This window comes from Rhinopithecus roxellana, chromosome 15 (genome assembly GCF_007565055.1).
Source record: "Rhinopithecus roxellana isolate Shanxi Qingling chromosome 15, ASM756505v1, whole genome shotgun sequence".
In the NCBI taxonomy this organism is placed as follows: domain Eukaryota; kingdom Metazoa; phylum Chordata; class Mammalia; order Primates; family Cercopithecidae; genus Rhinopithecus; species Rhinopithecus roxellana.
This window is the reverse complement of record NC_044563.1, coordinates 127,472,471-127,498,952: the sequence shown is the minus strand read 5'-3', so window position 1 is coordinate 127,498,952 and position 26,482 is coordinate 127,472,471. Positions and strand designations below refer to the sequence as shown.

Genomic DNA, 26,482 nt, shown 5'->3' with positions numbered 1-26,482 from the left:
GGGGCGGGGGGAGGGGCAAGGACGCTTGGAGGAGCGTCCTCAGTTGCCATGGAAACGGGACCCAGCGAAGAACCTAGCGGCCGAAAGGAGTCTCAGGAAATTTGCCCCCCGGGATTACTGGTATTTGCCGGCTCCTCGGAACAAGATGCCAACTTGGCTAAGCAGTTCTGGATCTCGGCGTCGATGTATCCCCCTAGCGAATCTCAGCTGGTGCTGCGCAGAGACAGCAGTCAGCGTCTGCCGGTGGCGCGGCCCCGGAGGAGCAGAGGGTCTGGTGAGTAGAGTAGCGGCCTCCTGTCAGTCATATCTGCCTCCACCGTAACCGGCCTGCAGATACCAGAGCCCCTTCCAGGAGAAATTGCAATGGTATATACAAATAGTTATAGGCACATACAAATACGTGTATAGTTCCTGAACCCTTCCAGCAACCCTTCCACCCGAAAAAGATCAGTGGTATATTTGTTACATCTAAACACACATAAGTTTCCCTTAAATTATAGCATCTATGTGGTAAACAATATAGAATAATCTGAGGAAATGCTATTTGTTGGCTGAAAGGACAGTTTACACAACTGAATTCAAATACACAGTTGAATTCAAACATGAAAAGCCCGGGAGAAAGATGAAGGTGGAGTCAACATTACTAACGGACTTCCTGGACCTGGAAGCCCCTGGTGAGGCCTAGAATGTGGAAACAGTTATGGAATTGTTATGGTATAAAAAATTCAAACGCCTTTAATGTTGTGGTCTCTTCCAATGATTTCTTTACTTCCCTTTTGTATTTTTTAGAGAACAGTCACTCCTTGCAGTCTTCCCACCTTGTGAGTAACAGTAAGTATCAACTTTTATGCCTTTCAGCATTCTGACTCCTAGGTACATCAGAAAATAGGCAGTAAGTACAAGGGTACTACTTTACACTGTGGTATAACTTTCTGAATTGCACACCTAAGTCCCTGCTCAGGGACCACCTCTGTTTATCCAGAGGACAATGCCTAAATTTCTTTAACAGTTTGAACAGGAATGTAGAAATTGGAATCTCTGATCCTGCAGATATTTTCTCTTTTGAGACCTTTTCTTGTCTCTGGACTAGAGCTTACTCATCATCTAAAGAGATTAGAGGTTCCCTGCAGCCATAGCTAATTAATTCAGTCTCTAATTATTTGGAAATCTGGTTTATAAAGTTTCAATACACCACATGTACTTTTGTTTACCTTCCTACTCTGTATTCCCTTTCAACCTGTATCCAATTTTATATCAATTTTAGTATAAAATCATGATAAAATTATTTCAGATTGAATTTGACTTTATTCCCTCTAGAAAATAGAAACATCTTTGCCGAAGCCCTAAAGATACAGGAATCTGAGGAGAAAGTAAAGTATCTCCAAAAGGTAGGCCAATATTTCAGGAGGTCATCTGATTGTCATTAAATGTCTAAATAATCTTGACTTTTTAAACACATGCATATTAAAAAATCTGCTACTTCTAGTGCATCAGCTTGAGCAAATTAAGGAAAACCTTTATTAGAATTTCAATTGAAAATTAAATTCTATTCAACATTGGCTATTATCAATCTCAGCAAAAGCCCAAGAATGTATAGGAACAACAGAACCAGAGAGAAACAGAAAGAGGTGGAGTCACACACTTTCCATCCAGTAAGGTCCCCAACCATATACAGTGTTCTGAGAACAGAAATAGCCTAAGAGGCCAGGTGCAGTAGCACACACCTACAATCCCAGTGCTTTGGGAGACCTAGGCAGGAGTATCCCTTGAGGCCAGGAATTCAAGACCAGCCTGGGCTACATAGTAAGACCTCTATCTCTACAAAAAAAAAAAATTTTAATTTGCCAGGCCTGCTGGTGTATACCTGTAGTCCAAGCTACTTGGGAGGCTGAGGCAGAAGGATCCTTTGAGTCCAGAAATTCAAGGCTGCCATGAGCTATGATCTCACCACTGCACTTCAGCCTGGGCAGCAGAGTGAGACAATGTCTTAAAAAAAAAAATCATAAGAACAGGAAAAATCAAATAGAATTGATTGTCTTAATAGGTCAAAATTAAATGATCAGAGGAATGAGTCTGTCATCTAGACCTGTTTTGACTAAAGGCTGGAATTAAACACATTGGGGTAGTCAAATCAGCTAAGCACACTAGTCTTTTTGGCAATATCCTTCGTTTGCTTTTCATGATAGAGGCATGGCCTTTAACTCAGCAATTAATACAGTGATTTATAGAAACATTTTGTTTGATTAATGGATAAAGTACACTCCTGTAACTTTTCCTATCCTGTAAAAGCAAAGATAGAGGATTCATTTTGGCTGAATATCTTTAATCATTGGACATATTGGCAAACTCTGAAAGACTTATCGGGAATTCTACATAAATTACAAAACAATGCATTTGAGTTTGTTGATCACATTAATTCACTTTGTGGACTACTGGTGATTCTCTCAAACAAATTAGGTAATTAGAAATAGTCAGCATTTTATTCTCTCTTTAGAATATTATGTACTGTATATTTATATCCAGACTATAGGGAGGGGAAAAGCCTAATTTTCAGTGAATTAAAAATCTTTAAAAGTCAACTTCAGTGCTTTTGGAATTTAATTTTCATTTTATTTCATTTTAAGAAAGGATTAGAAATAAAAGGTTAAAGACAAACTATTATAATACATTTCTATCAGCTTTTGTCAAACAATAAGACAATATGATGTGAATTACCAGTGGAAGTTATGATGATAGACTCTTAGGCTAATAATCTTAGAACTGGTTTCCTTGTCTTGGCTCCTTCTGTAAATTCATATTAATTACTAAATTCCACAGATATTTATTGAGAACCTGCAAGTACTATACTAGCTGCTGGGGATCCAAAGATAAGATGTGGTCCCTGATCTCAAGGAGTTTACAATCCAGTGGAGGAGACAACCAATTAAGTCAATAATTATTATGTATTATAATATCATGATAGATGTATGCACATAATACTACGAGAACACATTGAGGGACATCAAAATCAGGTGTAACAAATCAAGAAAGCTTCCCAAAGGTGCTGGGTTTTAAAGGATTTATAGCTTATTAGACAAAGAATATGCAAAGCAATCCCTCACAATGTATTAGTTGTCTTCCTAAAATCCAAATACGATTGTACTAGCCCTCCTGCTTTTTTTTTCCCCATGGCTGCCCATTTCCTTTTCAAGCTCAAGGCCAAACTCCTTAGCATGTTCTAATTCCTTTCCAATCCAACCCTAACCTGTCTTCTCCTACCACTCTCCCTGCTTTCTCCTATGCTCTCACCCCAACTCTGTATAGTTGGATCTCAACCACACAGGCCAAGGAACACTGTTTGCCCCTTCACATATATGCTCGCAAAGTGATGAATAGGAAAAGTATATTTTTGTTATACCTAAACATGCATAGTATCTGCCAAATTCACATTAAGCCTAGTGGTTCTGCATTGCAATATAGAAGATGATTCCATTTGTTGAGAGTAGAAGACAAGAGGCCTAACAAAACAGTAAGGCAGTGGGAAAGAAAGAGAAGTTACTGAAACTGCCTTCTTAGTATATGTGGAAACTTAGCCAGTACTATCTAGTACAGTTCAATTTGAACAATGCCAAAATACAAAAAGGCAACCAAGAGAATCCTGAAATAACTGAATGCTCTCATAGATATTCTGAGATAATATAATGTAGTATTCATAACAACCAATTATTGAATGTATATTAGGTACTATACACTAAACTAAGTAATTGACATACATTAACTCATATACTCCTTAAAATAGCCCACTATGATTATCACCATTTGGCCAAACAAGGCCTAAAATGATTTTCCAAAGTCCCCATAACCGGTAAGTGGCAGAGCAGATTCAAAGCCTGCAATCCTAACTCCAAAGTCCATGAAATTAATCCCATAATAGATTTGTTGTATCACAATGATTGCTGACTATGGCATTGTTCAGGTATGCTGCCAAATATTCTAAAATTCAAAACTATGGTATGAATACAAATGTGAGAAACACTGTTCTCAGTTCTGGAACTATAAGCTGGTTCTTCATTCTGCAGTGCACTTTCATGTATCCGCCTGAAATGTTCTTCCCCATCTACCTTCAAGGCCTAACTCAAATGCCAGCTTCCGTGAAGGCTTCTCAGGGATTACCCAGAGACTAGCAGAATAAATAGATTTCTTCTCTGTGCTGCCACGGCAAGCCACATATCCTTTCTCATAGTATTTGTACAGTCTCTGATGTGTATTGTCGGTCATTGTGTATGTTTATCTCTTTCCTCCTAGATTACAGGCACCACAGTGTAGTAGATTTTGGAGACAACAAGATGGGTTTGGAAGCCTAACTCTGCCACTTACTATTTGTGTGACCTTGAGCAACTGGTTTTTTTTTTTTTTTTTTTTTTTTTTTTTTTTATTTTGAGGTGGAGTCTCGCTCTGTCACCGGGACTGGAGTGCAGTGGCCAGATCTCAGCTCACTGCAAGCTCCGCCTCCCAGGTTTACACCATTCTCCTGCCTCAGCCTCCCGAGTAGCTGGGACTACAGGCGCCCGCCACCTCGCCCGGCTAGTTTTTGTATTTTTTTAGCAGAGACGGGGTTTCACCGTGTTAGCCAGGATGGTCTCGATCTCTTGACCTCGTGATCCACCCGTCTCGGCCTCCCAAAGTGCTGGGATTACAGGCTTGAGCCACCGCACCCGACCGCAACTGGTTTAACTCCTGGGATGCTCAGCTTCCTCATATATAAAAGAGAAAATGATTTTTTTTTTTTAATATCCACCTCTTAGAGTTGATGTAAGGTATGTGAAGTGCCTGGCCACAGTTTACCCTCAACAGATGCATTCTATAAAGGCAGGGGTCATGTCTTATTTGCTTAACCTAGTGCCTTTTTGGTTATTGAAACTCAGTAAATCTTTGTTTATTGAATAAATAAATGCATAATTAAATGAATTACAGAGTAAATAAAGGCCCTATATACTGATATTTCAATTTTGTTTAGCTTTTTCTGCATAGACTCATCTGGCAAATTTTTCTAGGCTGATAATCTTTACAAGAATACACCCAAAGTCTAATCTGTTAGCACATCACCTCTCTCCCTAGTTCTGCTTTATCTCATGGGTTATGGATATAATGGGAGGAAACGCGACTCCCTGTAATTATTGAAACAGAATCTGGTTTTGGATACCACTTTTTTCTAAGTTGATCATGTTGTCTCTGCATTGCTGCCACCACCATTCTAGAATTTTTAGCTTGGTGTTAGAAAATAGATGAGGATAGGGTATCTTTTTAACTAACAAAAATTTACAATGATCTATTTAAGAGAATCTTCTACATGTTTTGAACATATGCATTAATAAGTAAATTCCAGGTATAATTTTCATCTCAAATTGGGAAAAAACATCACCCATAAATTCTCTTTAAGGTTTATTCTTCCACTTTCTCCTTAAAATTAATGAAAATCTAGAATTTAATTTCTCTCCTGAAAGTACCTTTATAACCCTCTCTCCTCAATGGATATTGATTTTTCAGTTGTTACAGTTTTTTACACTTGAATATTATTCTCCATTTTGGAATATTTTCCAGGTATACATTATAACAAATGCTTTTGGTTAGTGATCAAAATGCTATTAATCACAACTGCTATTTCTGTGATGGATATCCATGGCAGGAAATCAAAAACAATTGAGCCTGTCAAGATTAAATGGCTTACTATGTCCATAAAGGAAACCTCACAGCACTGCACTGGACCATTATTCTTCCTTTGAGAGTTCTAAAGTAGTCTGAAAACATTATAATAAGTGGATAGTCAGCTAATTCTTTGAAATCATAAAACTAATTTGCTTTCTAGTTTTGCCACCTTTAAGAAAGCTCTTTAGCTGATTATCTCTTTATGAAAAGAATTATAAATAATTCATTTGCTGGGAGAAGGAAGGAGAGGTCAGAGCAGTATTTGAAGGCATATATGTAAATGACATATTTGGAAATGATCTGTAATCATAGTTTTAACATGAATGAATATAAGCCAAAGGTTTTTACAGGGAAAATATGCAATCTGCAGAACAACATCCCAGGCATGCTCCTTATTTGGGAATGGGGTTTTAATCTGTTCTGTTACACTTTCTATATAACCAATAATGTCCACAGTATAAGTCTTCCTCAAAAGTTTGTTATATGGCACTTCCTTGAACCAGAAGCAAGTTATGCTATGATGAGAACATTACAGTAGTTCTCCTTCCCATGATTTCACTTTCCTTGGTTTCAGTCAACCATGATTCAAAAATATTAAATGAAAAATTCTTGAAATAAGTAATCCATAAGTTTTAAATTGCTCGCCATTCTGAGAGTGTGATGAAATCCTGTGCCATCCCACTTGGGATATGAATTATCCCTTGCTCCAGTGGATCCATGCTGTAGACACTACATGCCTGTTAGTGACTTAGTAACCAAGAGAGAGATCACATTCACATAACTTTTATTACAGTATATTGTTATATGCTCTATTTTATTATTAGTTATTATTGTTAATCTCTTACTGTATCTAATTTACAAATTAAACTTTATCATAGGTAGTATATATAAGGGAAAACATAGTAGATCTAGGATTTGGTACCATCTGCAGTTGCAGGCAACCACTGAGGGTCTTGGAACCCCATCTACCAGCATTGCCCTTTAAATGAAATTCATGCTGCGGCCATTTTGAACTACAAATGTGTAGTTCCAAGAACCCAACAAGGTGTTTCATTTTTCTGTGACATTGAACCTACAGTTTCTTCTGCCTGGAAATGCCTTTCTCCCATTTCTTCCCACTTAGCTAATACCTACTTGTATTGAACTGTAATCTGTATTCTCAGAAGAAAAAAAAAAATCTTAGAACTTCAAAAGGTTGTATTTTTAGACACTGAGTCATGAAAGTGGAAAACTTTTTAACATTATCAACTGTTGGATTATCACTTTCAAAGAAGTGAAAGGGATACTTTGAATCATTATAAGTCAACTTCAGAGAACCAAAGCAAAAATGTGGGGAATTTCCTCAGTGTCATTGCCAAGACGCTCAGATAAAAGAAAATCCTCTTTTTTGTCAAAATGATAGGGATTGACTTCCGTGACAAACCTAAAATTTCTCAGTGTTACCTGGCTTTTAGTTTTGCTTTCCCACCCTAATATAATATTTATAAAATTCCTTTTCCTCCATAAAAGGAATACCAATAGGAAGTGGTGGATTTCCCTTTCACCAATAAAGGATGTTTAGTCATTTAAATTCTTGTTCTTCTCTTCCTAATTTGTCAAAGCATTCAAGTGGAAGAGTCATAAAAACAGATTGTGCATTTATAGTAACAAGCAAATATTTTGATAGTAAATGATAATTAAAATATTATATTAATGTAAATATGTTTTATGCGTTTATATCATCCATAAGTACCACTTTGTTTTCAAAAGTCATTCAATGTTGGGGAACATTTTCAGTCGACAGATGAGGTTCCCCTCTAAATCTTCTTTAGTAACATCTACAGTCTGTAAAATCATAATTAGGAAAGGAATGAGATTTGGGATCAAATAGCTGAATTCGGCTACTCTGGGCACACTGCCTTTGGGGTAGCCCTGCTCTGCAAAGAGTAGTTAAAAAAAAAATTGCTGAATTCATTTATCCCATACAGACCCAGCCTCAGAATTCCATAGAGACATGCTCCAAATGCATCTCTTCCTCTTTTTTCCAGAGATCTGTGTATTATATCTTCTATACATTTCACCTTAAGAACAAAATGAAAAACACTTTAAATGCTGAGCTAATATTGGGCAAGGATCCACATTTATTATCTGTTCATAAAACATAATTAAATGAAACTATTAAATGCAAAATGAAGCAAAAAAGGATCATGTACATTTTTCCTTTTTTAAATTAATGCAGAACTATCAATTTGGTTCCACTTACATGAATCCTTATTGTTCAAATTAGTAAACACTTTATAAGCAGCAGGGCGAATCAAATTGGGTTTATTGAAGAACTAGAATGATTCTGTGGATCAGGTAACTCAGAGAATAACCATGACACATCTGAAATTAAAGCCATTATGCACCCTTGTACTTTGCCTCTATCTAAGGCAAGATGAAAACGTTCTTAGGCAATTATATCAGAGCTAGATAATAAATGATTGATGTATCTATATTTACTTCAGTTTCTCATTTTCTGTGATAATGTATTCTAGTCACATAAAGTGTGGTCAAGAAAGCCTCAGAGTCTGATGATATAGTCATTTGTCTAGTTCATTCTTGAAATTGAACCGTTCCCAAGCCACTGTACTGGCAATATAGTAAGACCCTCATTATTCATGGATTCCTTATGTGCAAATTTGCCTACTAGCTATAGTTTATTCACAACCCCAAAATCAATACCCATGGCACTTGCATGGTCATTTGCAGACATGTGGAAAGTGGTTAAAAAAAAAAAAATTGAAGCCAGGCACGGTGGCTCATGCCTATAATCCCAGTACTTTGGGAGGCCAAAGCAGGCGGATCACCTGAGGTCGGGAGTTCAAGACCAGTCCAACCAACATGGTGAAACCCTGTCTCCACTAAAAATACAAAATTAGCTAGGCGTGGTGGCACATGCCTGTAATCCCAGCTACTCAGGAGGCTGAAGCAGGAGAATCGCTTGAGCCCGGGAGGCGGAGGTTGCAGTGAGCCGACATCATGCCATTTAGCCTAGGCAACAAGAGCGAGACTCCATCTCAAAAAAAATGTTTTGTGTTGCTCAACACACAACGTTCACAGCTGAGGTTGAACAAGGTGAGGCTTTGCCTTTGTGTTTCACTCTCATAACTCCAAACAAGAGTCTTTTTGTTATTTCATGTGAAGTGTTCTTTTTTTTTTTTTTTTTTTTGCTCTTTTTTGGTGACTTTGCTGTTTAAAATGGCCTTGAAGTACTGATGTTCCTAAGTGCAAGAAGGTTGTGATGTGCCTTCTGCATAAAATATATGCATTAGATAAGCTTTGTTCAGGCATGAGTTACAGTGCTATTACCATGAGTTTAATATTGATAAATCAACAGTATATTTTAAGGTGTCTTTAAACAGAAACACACATAAAACAAGGTTATGTATTTTTCCATTGATGAAACATTATGACCATCGGCTGGCAGGAACCTAGGAGGAATGGTTTAGTGTTCACTGATTCAGTGTTTGTGGTGACATTCTAGAACATAACTATGACAAACAATGAGAATCAACTGTACTCCTAAAACTGGTTGAATCACAGTTTAATATACCAAGACTTTCACTATCTGCCTCCTGCCATACCTCCCCAGCCTCATCTACCCACCATTCCCTTTAAGTGCAATTCATATTACAGCCACTTTGAACCACTTATAGTTCCAAGAACCCACCAAGGAGTTCCGCGACATTAAACCTACAGTTTCTTCTGCCTGAAATGCCTTTCTCCCATTTCTTCCCATTTAGCTAATACCTACAATTAGCTGTTTACAGTTCAATAGTCATAGTCAAGCCTTTTCTCACCCTCACATATCTCCTAGTCTGATATAAATGCCTCTTTCTTTAATTCTGTAGGACCCCAGGCATCCCCCTGTCATCATCCTTGAAATAATATAGTACTGTGGTGTCATTGATCTGTTTCTCCTGTAGCTTCCAAAGTTCCTTAAGTTGAAGGACCATGGGTTTTTTGACATTATAGTCACAGGGCCTAACAAATAGGTGATCTCCTGACTCACCAAATAAATGTTATGAATGAATAAATGGATTATCTAACTTGTCTGCACCAAATTCTGCATGATAGCCCAGTTCCTCCAGCTAGATGTCATATGAAGTATTCATTTAATAGGAAAACGTGCAAGAATATATTAACCAAGACCCAGAGGCTTCACAGACTCATAGGTGCTGAACAGACATGCAGTCAGTTGAGCAAAAGGATGTGGGAGCAACAGACAAGAGTGGAAGTACATCGTGCTCTGTAGGTCACAGAAGAAAGTCACAGTAGATGAGCAGAGCATTGCATATTCTCCAAAGGAAGTGATTCCAGAAAAATTTGATAGAAGTTTAAAAACATCATGCCACGGTTTAACAGCATGTAAGAGAAACCCTGCCATGGGCATTGGAATGTAGGGTCAGGAGTGGAAAATAGAGCAGAACCCCTGTCCCAGAGAACCTGGAATGCTAGACAAGAAATTGAGATGAGGAATTGGACACAGGGGACAAGATAATATTCCATATACTAGAACTTTGGTACCAAAGAGATGCTTGGCCAAAAAAAGAAGGAAAGAAAGCAGCATACTAGAAGCATATACCCTTCTCCCAACTCCAATCACATTGCTTTATGTTTGTGTCATTCCTTACTGCCATATGCAGAAAACCCAGAAAGTTTAGAACCATCAATACAGGAGACAAATTGACCTACCTATGATTATTTTGACTTTCTTGGCCAAGTCAAAAAAATATTCAAAAATCTATTTGATTTTATTGTTGATATAAGCTTTGATGAATAGCTTTTTAAAGAAAATGTGCGTATTTTCTTTTTCTTTTTTCTTTTTCTTTTTTTTAGACAAGGTCTCACTCTGTCACCCAGAATGAAGTACAGTGGCATGATCATGGCTCACTGCAGCCTCAACTTTCTTGGGTTCAAGTGATTCTCCCACCTCAGCCTCAGCCTCCAAAGTTTCTGGGACTACAGGTGCACCCCACCACATCCAGCTACATTTTTTGTATTTTTTGTAGAGGGAGGGTTTTGCCATGCTGCCCAGGCTGGTCTTGAACTCTTGAGCTCAAGCAATTTACCCACCTCAGCCTCCCAAAGTGCTGGGATTACAGGCGTGAGCCACCACACATAACAGGAAAATGTGCATATTTTCATTGTAACAGTAATTTAGCAATTTGTTTAAAAAAAAAAAACCCTAAAAGTTATTTAGGATAAACTTTGAAACTTTTATTATAAAGGACACATTTTTAGAGCACTGAATAACTAAAAATAGAAAAAAGATAGTTCTTAATTATGGTTACGTTTTATATATTATCTTTGCATTCTCTGGAGTTTCTGGTCATAAATGATGCCAATAGATAAAATAGCTGGTAGTATAAGTGTAGACATTAGTCTGTATGTGTGAAGTTGGATTGGACATTGTTTAGGTTTTACTCCAGACATGTAGGCGCCCTGCACTGAAATCATGGAGCCGAGCTGAACTTTACAGAATGTTGGCCAGAAGCAACTGAAAACTCTGTAGGCTTCAAAAGAAATCTAGGCAAGTTAGAGGTCAACACTGAAAAGGCAATGTCAAGTTCAAGCAAGAAGGGCCAAGCAAAGCCACAAACAGTAAGATGAATCATGGGCCCAAAAGATGGGAGAATTTTATTTGGAAGAATTGTGCAAGATTCATTCAACAAATATTTATTGAGCACTTCTATGTGCCTGGCATTGTGCTAGGCACTGGAGTACAATGATGAACAACAACAACAAAACATGTTTTAACCTATTTCCCATTTAGAAAAAAAAAAAGTGCAGCTCACTGCCAGCACAGTGTTCTCGGGGCAAATGGGAAATGGGTCAAAGATATGAACTCTGCCCTTATATGAAATTTGGAGTCTAATCAGGGAGATAAATATTTCTGAAAAAATTACAGTGATGTTAGGATAATTTAATAGGGTGGTATTGATCCAATCAAGGGAATCAGGGAGGATTTCTACAAAGATTAACCAGACTGAGATTTAAAGGAAGAACAGGCATTAACTAGGTCAGAAAGACAGGGTGGAGGGAACATTGGAAGAGCATTCCAGACAGCGAAAACAGCATGTGCAAAGACCCTGTGCTGGGAACAGGCACCGTGCATGTCAAAAGCTGAATGGCCAATGTGATAATGTGGGAGGAAGGTTAGGCTCCAGTAAGAACAGTAAGAAGCCACTGAAGGGTTTAAATTGGGGAATGAGAATATCACATTTGCTTGAGAAAGATCAGCAGACTGTAATATGGAGAATGTATTGAAAGTGGCCAGAGCAGAAGTGGAAAAACCAGACTGGTGGCCATCACAAAACTTCAGTCGGGAGGTGATGCGATGTGATTTAGGATCATGTAGGTAGATGAGAAAGACCAGATAGATTGAAGGGATAGTTAGGAAGTAAAATAACCAGTATTTAGGGTTATATACTAGATATGGAAGGTGAGGTACAGCAAAGTATCAAAGATAACTCAGTTTTCTAGCGGCTTGTATAACAGGATGGGTAGTGTCATTCTCTGAAACAAGAAACATTAGATGAAGATCAGGTTTGGGGGTTTGTAGGGGAGGGACTACAAGTTCAGTTTAGACTTACCTAGTTTGAGATGCCTTTGAGAAAAGCAGGTGAACTGTCAGGCCTGTGAATATATGGGTTAGAAACTCAAAGAAGAAGTATGAGCCAGAGAAGAAGTTTGAGGTGATCTGTGTGGGGAATCCCTAACCTCTCCTTCTTAAGTCCTTATGGGCAGAACAGGAAAGACATATCTGAAAGATGAGGTCAGTATCATTCACCCACTCATCATATCTGTATAACCAGCAACAATGAAAATCTTCAAGACTCAGTAGTCTTTGCTAAGGAAAAGCTTTGATAATTATTGCAAACTGAATCATCAATAACATATAATTCAATCATATAGAGTTATCCTCAATATATGTATAATTTGTTGAATTTTAAAATGCAGTGCTCATTTTATGCTCATTTTCTCAATATTAAAATACAAATCTTACTTATTACTTTTATAAGATAAGTACCTTTTAAAGCAATATTAAAGCAGTTTTTAAAATCACTTATACTTCTGCTCTGCATACATTTTGTGTGTGTGTAAATGTTTTAAAATCTACGTTCTTCAGGCAATTATTATTGGTAAAATATATGTAACAGAACTAAGAAAATATATGTAACAGAACTAAGAAAATACACTTTTTTTCCTCACAACAGATAAATTCATACTTGATTGAAATCTGCATTTAAGAAAAATTGCATTGACTCCCTCTTATGTAATGACTAATTTTTTTCTCATTTTAGTAAGTTGTTATTTTTCAAATGAAAAGTATATATGTCAGACCTAGGAATTGAGCCAAGATCAAGCAATTTCCAGGAGGTATAGAAAGGCGCTTAGATCTGCATCTTTTTCCTGCAAGTCAGCATTCTTCCTTTCTCTGATTAATAATCCTCTAACATCTTCCATCCACTCCCATAGATTACTATAGTTAGGTCTATCTTTTAAAATCATATTATACTGGAGAAAGCCTTCTCACTGATTATTCAGCCTGTCTTTTAAAGCGCATAGTAGATAATTTGAGGTCCAACAGTTCTATATCTTATTATTAGAGTAGATATAAATTTCCTATATGGTAGTTGTAGAATCAACATAGCAGATCTCAGTCAATAGGCACAGGGAATGGTAGTAAATTCATAGAGTCAATTCATAGTTGAAGTATTCTGTTATCAACATCAGCAAGCCAAGGTGCATACTGCTTTTTAAAACCAGGCCCAAATGTGAGACTTTTTAAAACAATAAATGGATAAAAACCTTAAGTCAATCATAATTCTCACCTTCCTCATAATTGCATTTGTAAGATAAAAATACAATGGAACCCACTGAGGAGTCAGATTCTTTCTGAATATGAACTGAAATTCCCTAGTACACCTATAGACAGTTAACTCTCAATCACTGGGATAGAATTAAAAATTAAGGCTAGGTATGGTGGCTTATGCCTGTAATCCCAGCACTTCAGGAGGCTGACCAAAGTGGGAGAATGGCTTGAGCTCAGGAGTTCAAGACCAGCCTAGGCAACATAGAGAGACCTCATCTCTAGCCCCCCCCAAAAAATTCATTTTTTAATTAACTAGGTGTGGTGGCATGTGCCTGTGGTCCCAGCTACTCGGGAGGCTGAGGTGGAAGGATTGCTTGAGCTCAGGAGGCAGGAGGTGGAGGTAGCAGTGAGCCCTGATCATGCCACTGCACTTCCACCTGAGTGGCAGAGCAAGACCCTGTCTCAAAAAAAAAAAAAAAAAAAAAATTAAATTAAATTCTGGAGCCTTAAGGAAATAAAAGTCTGATAATGTTCTCAATTTCTGTCAAACCATAGAACCTTGTCTCTGCCTAGGTAATATTCTGAATTTGGAATGTAATTCCCATTTTACAATTAATTTATAATTTAAAATCCTTGCATAAATATTTCATTTACACTACGATCTTACAAAGCTCCTCGGTTTATAAATACCACTATAATTCAACTATCTTTACGCTTTAGCCACATTTTGCAAAGGGCCACATGATACCTTCAAATAAGTAAATTAACTGTGATCAAGGCTGAGCTCAAGCTGGATTAGCTCCACCTGCTGTATTCTGATAAACAAGCATTTTCTATGAGAATAAGAATGTTTCTGTGAGAGCAGAGAATATATTTTTCTTCTTCACCATGGTTAATAACTCATTTTTAGAGTAAACATTGAATGAAGAAACCATTCCATCACTGTGTGTGTGTGTGTGTGTGTGTGTGTGTGTGTGTGTGTGTTTGAAGTCTGTGTGTTTGAAGTGTGGCAAAAGCAGCACAGGAAATGATGTCCAACAGAACTGGAAATGAGTTTGAATCCTTGGATCTGCCAGTTACTAGTTAGTTAAGTGACCCTGATAAAAGTTCATTTTTATGCGGTTGAGTTTCTTCTACCTGTAAAGAGGTAATAATAGTAATGCCCATCTCACTGTGCTATAAAGATTAAATTAGATAACCTATAAGGAACTCACACAACGCCCAACATCTAGTAGTTACTCAGTGAAAGTTTGTTTTTATCTTCTCTGCTTCCCCCTCTTCCTTTTTTTTCAATCCTTTTTTTCAATCCAAACCATAATTGAAAAATAAAATTTTAGCAGGTTCAAAATAAGCATTAGTATTAAATGGAAATGCTTTGACTAAAAGGGTAACTCTCAAAGGATGATGACTAGATTACTAAAGGCATGATCACTCAAGTATCCACATCCTGATTAAAAGACACAAGATTGGCTTGCTCATAGTGTTAAAATGAGACTCATATTATTTTCCCTTAATCATATATATTGTTTTTTTTAGATGGAGTCTTGCTCTGTTGCCCAGGCCGGAGTGCAGTGGTGCGATCTTGGCTCACTGTAACCTCTGCCTCCTGGGTTCAAGCGATTCTCCTGCCTCTGCCTCCTGAGTAGCTGGGACTGCAGGTATGCACCACCATGCCCAGTTAATTTTGTATTTTTAGTAGAGACAGGGTTTCACCATGTTGGCCAGGATGGTCTCGATCACATGACCTTGTGATCCACCCACCTCAGCCTCCCAAAGTCCTGGGATTACAGGCATGAGCCACCGCGCCTGGCCCCCTTAATCATATCTTTAGTTATTGCCTGCAAAAAGAAAAATTACCACTGAAGTTATATTTTGAAATTTCAAACACAGAGCAGAAATGTGTGGGCAAAGTTAATTAACCCTTTGTAGGTAAATAAAAAGTAATTAAATTTATCATGATGCCTCCCTCTACAAGTGTAGATTAAAAGGTGAATGTCATAATGATTCTGAAAGTTTAGAAGTGATCTCAAATACAACCCCATCGGAAATCAACTGGGAAAGGAATTTTCAACCATTTACTTGCTTTACAACACTTATCAGAAAACTATGAGAAGGCTAAATTACTGAAGCTGAGGCACTATTGGAAGTGATGAGTAATACAGTGACTATACTCAAGTTAACCCTAGATGAACCCAATTGATTAGTCAATGGTAACTGAAATTAGTTGAGGTGATAGAGATGGTGCTACTCTGCATAAGCCCATAGGTTTTTTGCCTGTTTCCTTTTTGTGTTTGGTAGATAAAATGGCCTATTTGTTATTTCTTGAATTCTTCTGGTAAGTTTATTTTCTCTAGGAAATTGTTCATTTCATCTGGATGTTCAAATTTACTGGTGCAAAAGACTCATAGTGTTTTTAACACCTTTTTCAACTCTGCTGTAGCTCTAGTTATTACCTCTTTTCATTTCTAATCATTTGTATCTTTTTTCATAATTATGCCAAAGTATTATCTATTTTAATAGTCTTTTCAAAAAAACCAACATTTAGCTTGATTGTCCTCTACCATTTTTTTTTTCTAGTTATCCATAGTTGATTTTTATTACTTCTTCCTTCAACTTTGGGTTAGTTCTCTTCCTTCTAACTTCCTTCTCTTTTCACTTTGTTTCTTAACTTTCCACTTTCTTTCCTAATATACAAATTTAAAACTATAAATATACCTCAATGTTCTATTTAGCTACATCTCATAAGCTATATAGTATTTTCATTATTATTCCATTTTAAGTATTTTACATTTCTATTCAGATTTCTAATTTGTCCTATCAATTATTTAGAAGTATGCTTTTTAATTTTCAGTGTATGAGGTCTTTTTAACTGTTTTTATTTCTAACTTAATTATATGGAGGTAAAAAACAAAGTGCCTATCTTCTACTAAACCGAGTTCAAATAGAGATATCTTTATGTCAAGGTTCTCAATATCCCATTAAGCTATCCTACCCTTCATCTCTCTAGTCCTCAAAGCACACACCTTGATTCAGTCAAGCAAGGCTTATCACCATGATCTTCATTTATTTTTAAGTGGACTGCTATCTTCTTTTCATCCCTGTGTATCATTTTTAAAATAATTTCAATTGTTTTTTTTTTTTTTTTTTTTTAGATTCAGGGCATACATATGCAGGCTTGTTACATGGAAATATTGTGTGATGTGGGTATGAATGATCCTGTCACCCAGGTAGTGTGCATAGTACCCAATAGGTAGTTTTTCAGCCCTTGTGCCCCTCCCTTCCTAACCCCTCTAGTAGTCCTCAGTATTTATTGCTCCCATCTTTATGTCCATGTGCACCCAATGCTTAGCTCCCACTTATAAGTGAGAACATGTGGCATTTGGTTTTCTCTTCCTGCTTTATTTCATTTAGGATCATGGCCTCCAGTTGCATCCATGTTGTTGCAATGGACATGCTTTTGATTCTTTTTATGGTTGTATAGTATTCCATAGTGTATATGTACCACATTTTCATTATCTAGTCCACTGTTGATGAGGACCTAGCTTGATTCCATGCCTTTGTGCATAACGTTTGTTATAATCATTTTAACCTAGCCCACAGCTTCTTTAGCTGCCTTTCTCCTTTTGATGAACTATTTTTAAGTCCATAGATTATTTATTTTGGAGCTTCTTTAAGGTCTTCTGAAATTTTTACATGTTTAAAATGTTAAAACTTACATTAATATTTTAGATTTAGCAGTTGGATTTATGTAAACATCATTTCCTTTGTGTATTTTTTCACATTTTCTGATGTCTATACCATGTACATATATTGCACTTACAGTCAATGGAAAGAATTTAAAATGTTTTTAAATTCTCATTTGAGTTAAAACATTTCCCTCAGTATTTCTTAGTCTATCTTCTTAAAGTTTTTTTCTCTCCAACTATCTGCTCCTCTCCCTACATAATACTTTTGAGAACTAACTGCATGCACTAAATGTATTTTGTGTGCATTGCGTCTTACTCACATTCTTATTTAATCCTGAGAATAATTCTGTTGAAAGCACTATGATTGCCTCCATTTTACAGATGAGGAAGCTGAAGCTGGAACGTGACTTTTTCAAGGTCACAATCTAAACTATAGTATAAGGGTTTGAACTCAGGTCCATCTGACAGTGGAGCCAAGGGGTTTAACTACTATCTCATACTGATTTCAAGAGTTCTTTGATTCTCTGTGTGTTGAGATGACTGCTAAGTATCTAAGCAAAGAACTGATCCTGGAATCAATTCAATACTCTTGTAAGATATTTTTTATATTATATTCAGTAATTCAGCTTTCATACTATGGTAATCAAGAGAAAATTTCTTCTGGCTATGTAGATAGATAATCAGAGAAAAACGCTGCCTCTTTTTTTTTTTTTTTTTTTTTTTTTTTTTGAGACGGAGTCTCACTCTCAGCCATGCTGGAGTACAGTGGCACAATCTTGGCTCACTGCACCCTCTGCCTCCCAGGTTCAAGCAATTCTTCTGCCTCCGCCTCCCGAGTAGCTGGGACTACAGGCAAGCACCACTAAGCCCAGCTAATTTTTCTATTTTTAGTAGAGACAGGGTTTCACCATATTGGCCAGGAATGGTCTCGAACTCCTGATCTCATGATCCTCTTGCCTCAGCCTCCCAAAGTGCTGAGATTACAGGCGTGAGCCACCACACCTGGCCCCTCATGTTATTTTTGATGAATGTTTCAGTCTAAAAATTTCAATCATAGTTCAAGAAAGAAATGCAGTTTGTATGTGGGAACCAGGTCCTGAGAAGAAAGGGCCTTTCTTCTAAAGTCTAGTGTTTATTAAGAGCTTTTTTTATAATTGAATATTAACTGAAAAGGAAGTTAGTAACACACCAGAAAATTCGTGGTCAGAAGAATTTGCACTGCATATTTAATAACAAATCGTACCTTAAACATCTCTCCTTGTTTCTCCTTTCCTCCCTCAAACTGTATTCACCAACTGAACCATAGGTCACAGGTTGAATCATAAGAATTCCTTCATGCCTGTACACAAATAGCAGACAATCTATCCTCTTTTTTCTTACTCTTTTCAAGATTTTAAAAGCACTGAAAGAAAAATTTTCTAATAATAATTGTGTTATAATAGCTACCATTTATTAAATGTTCACCATATGTCATACATTTCATTAAGCAATTTTTATCTCCAATTTTCACAACAACCTTCCTCACAGTTTAGAAATCCACAACTGGGATTGTGGATTCTTTGGTTTAGCCAAGATCACAAAGCTCTAACTTAAAGGTCAGTGATTACTGCATACTTGTGGTGGGGAAAGGAAGAACCAGGCAGGAGAGTTAAGCTAGAACTTGCCATTCAACACACAGCGGAACTGGGATTCAAACCAAATGTATTTGACTCCACTAATACATATTTGGCTCTGAAAAGCCAAAAGGAGAGAACCAGACAATTTAACTCTTGAGGTGACACTAAAATTCATTAACCATCTATGAGACATTAAATGTATATGTTATATCACATCCTAATTTTCTGGAATCAGTTTTATTTCACAATTTATTTTTTCAGGAATAGTGTATATATAAATCATAAATAAAATATATAAATATAAGTTAATATTCAATGGTCAAAGATGTTCTATGGTCAAAGATGTTATAAATTCTGAAACCCTTGTATTAACAATTAATTAAACAATTATAAAGTCTTATAAATATAAAATTCCATTAACAAGCCCAACCAAAACACTATAATTAGAAATGAAAATTTTTTGTCAATATGAAATTAAGTAAGTTATGCTTCCTTACTAATAATATAAGTTATAAGGATCTTCTCTTACCATTGAATTGTATTTAGCTTTCCTGGCAGAGATTTCCTAGAATATTCCACAATGTTTTTGTTTAGATAACACAATTGTTTACACTAGTTTTGTTATTTATTTCCAGGAAACATGTCCAGGAGGCAGAAATCAGATCATATTTGAAATATTTGTTTCTGGTGTATTATGTGATATGTGATATTTAAGTATCAAAGTCATTTATAATAAAAAAGAACTTGAAGTTAAGGAAAAAAATGAATGAATATATTTGTTATTCTACTATTATTTTTGAATCTTGTAACTAAATGTTTGTCTTTTTATATTAGAAGCACAGGACAATATAACTTGTCCATGATTTCCCAATAGTTACACAGAAAATAATCATATAATTTTGTTCATAGGGGATTTTTTAAAACTAAATCTACCCACTGTTTAATTTCACTTTCCAAAACTTTTTGTATTTTGCTTAGGCCAGTAATTGTGGATTACACAGTACAATGATTGCATTCATACATCATGACTCAATCAATTCAACAAAAATTCATTGAGTATCACATACAAAGCACTGCTAAGCTCTAAGGAAGGATAAAGAGATGAGTAAGATTCTGACAGAGACATGATAGCAACTAAGAGATAAAGCAGAAGTAAGATCAATACCATAATAAAGGTATAAAGTGCTACGTAATCACAGTATGAGAGCAATTAATACTGACTGAATACATGTGTAATGGAAAAGTTGGAAAAGAAACTAACATTGAATACCAAAATATCCCAGGTCTTTACGGACATTATTTTATTCAATCTATGCAAGCTGACAGATATTGTGAAACAGTTTTCAAACGTACTCTGGATTTTTTTCTTTCAGTAACTGTGATATATGACACTTAAAACTCAAGTAAAATGTAGAAATCCTATCTCAAAATAAATAAAATTAAAACTTTGTAGGCTTATAAAAGGCAAGCTTCATATCACTTAAACAGAATGATGCAAAGCCAAGGCACCCAGTTCACCAGCCCAGACACTGATTACAGCTGCCCAGCGTGGGCCCCTGCTCTGTGTGTCTTGATGGATCACGCCTGAGGTTTCTAGCTTCTTTAGCAGATGAGCCATCAGGATTGTGGAACTGCCCTGAAGAAGTACTTAGCCACCCAGCAGCTTCTGGGGCTTTGCACACGCTGTTTCCTCTGCCTTAAAAGCTTTCTTCCCCACCTTGTCTCCATGATCATCTGACGACTACCACTTTCAGGTCTAAAGCATAGACATCACCTCCTCTGGGACATCTTCTGAGTCCCCACCCCTACTCCACACACACGTTTGTCTTAATAAGTGTCCTTGATCTTCAGTTCATTCATTGTACCCTATATTAATCCCAGATAGCACACTTGAAACTATTTACTTGTCTTCTGCTACGTAAGTCTGCAGTCACCTTGCAGGCAGAAACTGAGTTATGTTCAGCCACTAGCACATAATGTTACATCATAGGCGCTTACTATGGGTTGAAATATGCACCCCCGCACATGCAAAAATTACACTGATGTTCTAACCAGCAGTACCTCAGAATGTGACCTTATTTGGAAACAGGGTCTTTGCAGATGAAATTAGTAAGATGAGGCCATAGTGGAGTAGGTTGTACACCTAATCCAGTCTGATTGGAGTTCTCATAAGAGGATTGCCACGTGAAGACGGAGACACAGAGAGAATGCCATGTGACAACAAAGGCAAAGATTGGAGTTATGCAAGCCAAGGAATGCCACAGCTTGCCAGCAAACCACCAGAAACTAGAAAGAAGCAAAGAAACCCTATAGGTTTCAGAGGGAGCACAACCCTACCAATACCTTGATTTCGGACTTCTAGTTTCCCGAACTGTGAGACAATAAATATTGTTTTAAGCCATGCAGTGTGTGGTACTTTGTTACAGCAGCCCTGGGAAAGTACTCAATAAATTTAGGTAGATGACAGAATCTGCACCTGGCTATGACAAATCTATGTCTAGTCTCACTTCTTATTTCTTTCTTGCAGCTTGGTCTAAACAGAATTTCTTTGATTTTATCTGGCCATTTGAAGTTATAAGTTTTATTTGTTTGATGTTAGATTATCAGGCTTTTCTTTTGTTCTCAAATACACCAGAGGTGATTTTCTGCCTGGCTATCTCCAAAACTTAATATAGATGAATTCTGTGAAAAAAATGGAACCTATATTTGCCTATTTTTATAGTTTATATATTGATAAATCTTCATGCCTGCACTAAGTTAGTTTTTTGCACTTAGGTAAACTTACCTGAGAATGGGCAGGTCTCAATATCTAAGCTAGAAATAGGAGAGATGAAAGAATAAGGCTTTGTTGCCCTATGCAAGCAGCATGCTGTTGAGCTTGCTAATCCTGCTTCTTGCCACCATTAGTGGCAATTTAGTGTCATGGTCAATAGCTTGAACTTTGTTTCTAAATGGAGCTAGAATCAAATCTGGTTCTGCCACTTAATAGCTTGGGTAACTTATTTAACCTTACTAAGCTTCGGTTTCCTCACCTATACAGTGGAGTAATAGCACTGTCAAACTTCTGAGTTGTTATAAGAAAATAACGACATAATGTCTATAAACCTGTTATCATAGCTCATGTGGTAAGGTCTTAATAAATATTCGTTATTTTTAAAAAGTTAGTTATTATTAAGTGGGAAAAAACCCTCCATTTAGGGTCAATTATGTAAAGCAGCATTTTATTATTTTACAATAAAATTTTACAGCATTTTAATATTTTACAAAAACATTTTGTAAAACAGCACTGTCTTGAATAAAAACAGGATTTTGGCACAAACAAAAATATATAAATATGTCTTGGGAAAAAATATTTTAAAATTCTGCCAATACAAGATGAAAATGGAAGAATTCTACCTTCCATAGGCATAAGTCTTCATTATTGAGTCAAGACACCCACTTTTTTCTTTCTTTAAACAGGCTAAAACAAGAGAAGAGATTCTCCAACTCTTAAGAAAACAAAGAGAAGAAAGGATCTCGGTGAGACCAATAGTGAGGCATTTGGATAATCTATCTCAAGGGATGAATTGTGGCAAATCTGCAGAGGTTTTACAGATTGAACCCTTAAATCTAGCTAGCTATAGTCCAGAGCCATCGATATACCAGAGTGGGGCAAGGTACAGACATCAGATAATCTGGCAATCGTTGATACATCAAAACTGTCTCCAGAGCTTGCAGCCCTCCTGGCATAAGAAATGAGGTATTATTGTCAGTGGAGTTTATTGTTCACATATTATAAAGCTGTAAGATATTAACATGGGCTATTTTGGTGCTAATATTTATTCATAATGATTGAGCTTGCCTAGATCATACAAAAATAAACGTTAAATGAAGAGACACAAACCTAGCAAAAATAGTAATAGCATCATGTAAACTTGTGGATGTACAAAACACACACTCCTGAATAAACCCCAGACTCCCTAATGTGCAACATTTCTTTTTTTTTTGAGACGGAGTTTCGCTCTGTGGCCCAGGCTGGAGTGCAGTGGCCGGATCTCAGCTCACTGCAAGCTCCGCCTCCCGGGTTTACGCCATTCTCCTGCCTCAGCCTCCCGAGTAGCTGGGACTACAGGCGCCCGCCACCTCGCCCGGCTAGTTTTCTGTATTTTTTAGTAGAGACGGGGTTTCACCGTGTTAGCCAGGATGGTCTCGATCTCCTGACCCCGTGATCCGCCCGTCTCGGCCTCCCAAAGTGCTGGGATTACAGGCTTGAGCCACCGCGCCCGGCCATATGCAACATTTCTGACCCCACAATTTCCAGATTTAAGAAGCTAGTCTTTATAAACTCTGATGATTTTACCTCAGCTTTTTTTCAAGTGAGTAAATTGAGTCAGTGCAAGAAGTAAAATCTTACCTTTTTGATTTGTGTTTTGTTTTGTTTCAGAAAGAACTGATTTCCCTTCCTTATAAACCAAAAACCAAAGAACACAAAGCAAAGTAAGTTGACTTCTGTCAAAAATCTTCTCTCACCTTTTAACTTACTGTGTAGGGAAGCACTTCTTTTTTCTTACTTTCCCACTTATCCTTAAATCTTCCAGAAACCCACCCCAGTGTATTACAGACTTCTTGCCTTGAAAAAACTTTCTTCTCTGTATAGCTCTTAAAGCCTGTGTACGAACTTGTCAATCTGTGGAATATACAAGCATAAGTTAGTACAAAACAGAAAGCAGCTCAGCATTGAAGCTCTGTGCACATTCTCTGCCCCTCCCTTACCATCCTGGGCTATATAGCCACCCACCATCACGCCCTCCTGACTCCACTATCCCCTATCCACACCTGGCCCACTTCTTTAGTGAATCAGCAGGTGTTTGTAGTTCACCAGCTCTGAGTGGGCTAAGGTTGCTAAAACTAAGTTCATGTAGCAAACTCTCAATGATGAGGGAGTAGCCTTATCTCTGGATTAATGTCAGAGCAGGACTAGGAACAGTTTAAGTCTAGAAGAGTTTAAAGGAAATAAGCAAACAACAGTTAATCACTAACGCACCCCTAATAAGAAATCTCTCCATTTTTGTATTATGACTAAAAACCGATGCGGCTAACTCAACATTAATTTGACAAATATTCATTTTCATACTACATTCAGGGAGAAACAGTTAGAAAGTGATAGAATTTTGATTTTTCTCTCATTGGTATTGAGGCTAACTGTCTTTAATGTTATCAAAGTAATACCCTTAAAGAAGAAAGAATATGTCTACACTAATTTTTTAAACTTCTGGAAAAAAAAAAAAGATCATTTCATCACCTAGCTATACTATCTACACAATGCTCAGCAACCTAATTTCTCACTTTTTAGCCAGACGATTTGACTTAGCTTCTACAGATGAAGCAAAACTAGCCCAATCAAGAGTGACTTAACGATACAAATAGTGGATGTAGACTGCTACTTAAATAGCATCAATAGATATGTCTGGGTGCCTTAGATTTCTGCATGTATTTTTACAGAACGTTCCTGCTACTACCCATGTTGACCCACCTAATAATAAAACATTTCACAGCTTGGGCAGATAATTTTCTTGATAATTTAAATAATTACTTAATTCCTTTTGTAAATTTAACTTTGTCCTGCATCCTGAAGCCTTGAATTTCATTCTATTCTGCTGTGATATCTTCTTACTATGAACTTCTTCTAGTTACTTTTTTTTTTTTTTTTTTTTTTTTGAGGTGGAGTCTCACTCTGTCACCCCAGCTGCTGGAGTGCAGTGGCACGATCTCGGCTCACTGCAACCTCTGCCACCCAGGTCCAAGCAATTCTCCTGCCTCAGCCTCCTGAGAAGCTGGGATTACAGGTGCCTGCCACCGCACCCAGATAATTTTTGTAGTTTTAGCAGAGACAGGGTTTCACCATCTTGGCCAAGCTGGTCTTGAACTCCTGCTCGTGATCCACCCGCCTCAGCCTCCCAAAGTGCTGGGATTATAGGTGTGAGCCATCATGCCTGGCCTCTAGTTACTCTTTGTACATTCTTTGGGCAAGTAATCATGCACTACTCTGTGCCCATATTTTATAATTATTTAACTCTTATTATTGCTTGCATTATTTAACTTTTCCCATAATTTTTGTATTGTCTGTAACTATCTTGTAAGCTCCATGAGGAATTGGGTCACCCAAAATGCCAGCATACTGCTTACGTGCTGGACTTCAGAAAGTATTTATAACAAAGAGTTTAGTTTAAAAATATCTAATTCAGTGTTAGCCAATTTGGAAAGTGATGTTTGCATACTATACATTAATTTATAAACTTTAAAAACTATTCTAATTATTTTAGACACAATTGTAAAATAATTCCCCTATATACACAGATGCCCCCTTACCGTTCCTCCTTCAACAGATCTTCTTAGTATAATCCAGGTCCTCTTCTGTTAGAAAGAAGGAACCGGAAAATGTGTTCATAGAAAGGTTTTAGTGGCAATATGTTTATTATCCATCCCAGAATATTTGCATTTTAAAAGAAGTCTGAATAAATACAACAATGGGTAATCCAAAAAAATCAATTGCCAATGATGAAATCTCAGGAGTCCGACTCTCGAATAAACAAAACACATTTAGGGTAGGAGGGCTCCTGTACCTCCAAACCACACTTCACAGTATCATAACCACTTCTCCCACATACAAGTTTATACTTGGTTGCAAAACCCAACACATAGAATCCACAACAATGAATTTTTACTGGGAGAATTTTCGAAAGCTGTTTTCATGCTACATCATGTTCACAATGACAGAGTTCTGTGTATTGGAACTGACTGATATTACTACCAACAGGAAAGTGGTATCAGAGTCAGATAAAGAAGACCAAGAAGAAGTCAAAGCCTTGGACTAATTTGCTTGACACATGACAGAGGATGGCTCACTTATATCTTCACTTTGGAAACAACCTTCTCTTAGGATCATTGAGATCACTGGCAACACTATAGTAGACAAAGAAATACAAGTTAAATATGCAGATTTCCAGGAATTTCCAGGAATGTTTATTATCCACCCAGGAATATTTGCAGTTAGTGAATACTCGTGTTAAAATAAAGAAATAAAGGTTACATATGCAGACTTCTATGAATTCTACCAGCTATTGAATATTTGTGTCTATTTTACTTACTGGGTACTACTGTTTGACACCACACCATACATCTCTTTCATCTTACCACATTCTCAAACACCTGTTTATCTTGTTTTCATTTGAAGAGTATTTCCAGAATTTCTATTCTAGATCTATATTATGACTATCAGGTAAGCAAGAAGCAGGGGCTTTATGTGTCTTAACTTGTAGACCACCAGTAAAAACAACCAGGAAATAGGAATGAAAGGGCAATTTTGAAAACTTCAAGTCTACTTGCTTTAATAAGAAACCCACTTAGCAAAATTTGGTTTGTTCCATTTCTGGAACATGTCTGAAGTCAGAAATGAGTTGCTTCTACCTCTGTGAATAACTGGCTCCACATGCCTACGTTTTACACACGTACATAAACCTAGGGCCAATCTCCCTCACTTTCATTCCCTTTGCTATGTAATGGAAAAGAAAAGATTAAGGATTTGTTCCTTCTGCATTGTCCAAATGGCAGTCCTACTCAGGGTTAGATGCTCTTCCCCATCCCTCCTTCAAGAGATCTTAGCATAATCCAGGCCC

At 37.0% G+C, this 26,482-nt stretch overlaps 1 protein-coding gene across 2 annotated transcripts; it reads left to right on the top strand.

The window, feature by feature from the left end:
• The first annotated feature begins 48 nt into the window (after window positions 1-48).
• On the top strand, window positions 49-25,964 carry C15H11orf88 (chromosome 15 C11orf88 homolog). 2 transcript variants are annotated; one of them, XM_010382321.2, is made up of 7 exons: window positions 49-274; window positions 790-831; window positions 1,318-1,388; window positions 10,546-10,626; window positions 22,287-22,346; window positions 23,251-23,303; window positions 25,624-25,964. In XM_010382321.2, the coding sequence occupies exons 1-7, from the start codon at window positions 49-51 to the stop codon at window positions 25,679-25,681; spliced, it is 591 nt and encodes a 196-aa protein (XP_010380623.1). In that variant the 3' UTR covers window positions 25,682-25,964. The 2 variants fall into 2 exon arrangements, with proteins under 2 accessions (XP_010380623.1, XP_010380624.1); XM_010382322.2 differs by lacking the exon at window positions 10,546-10,626.
• Window positions 25,965-26,482: the final 518 nt, after the last annotated feature.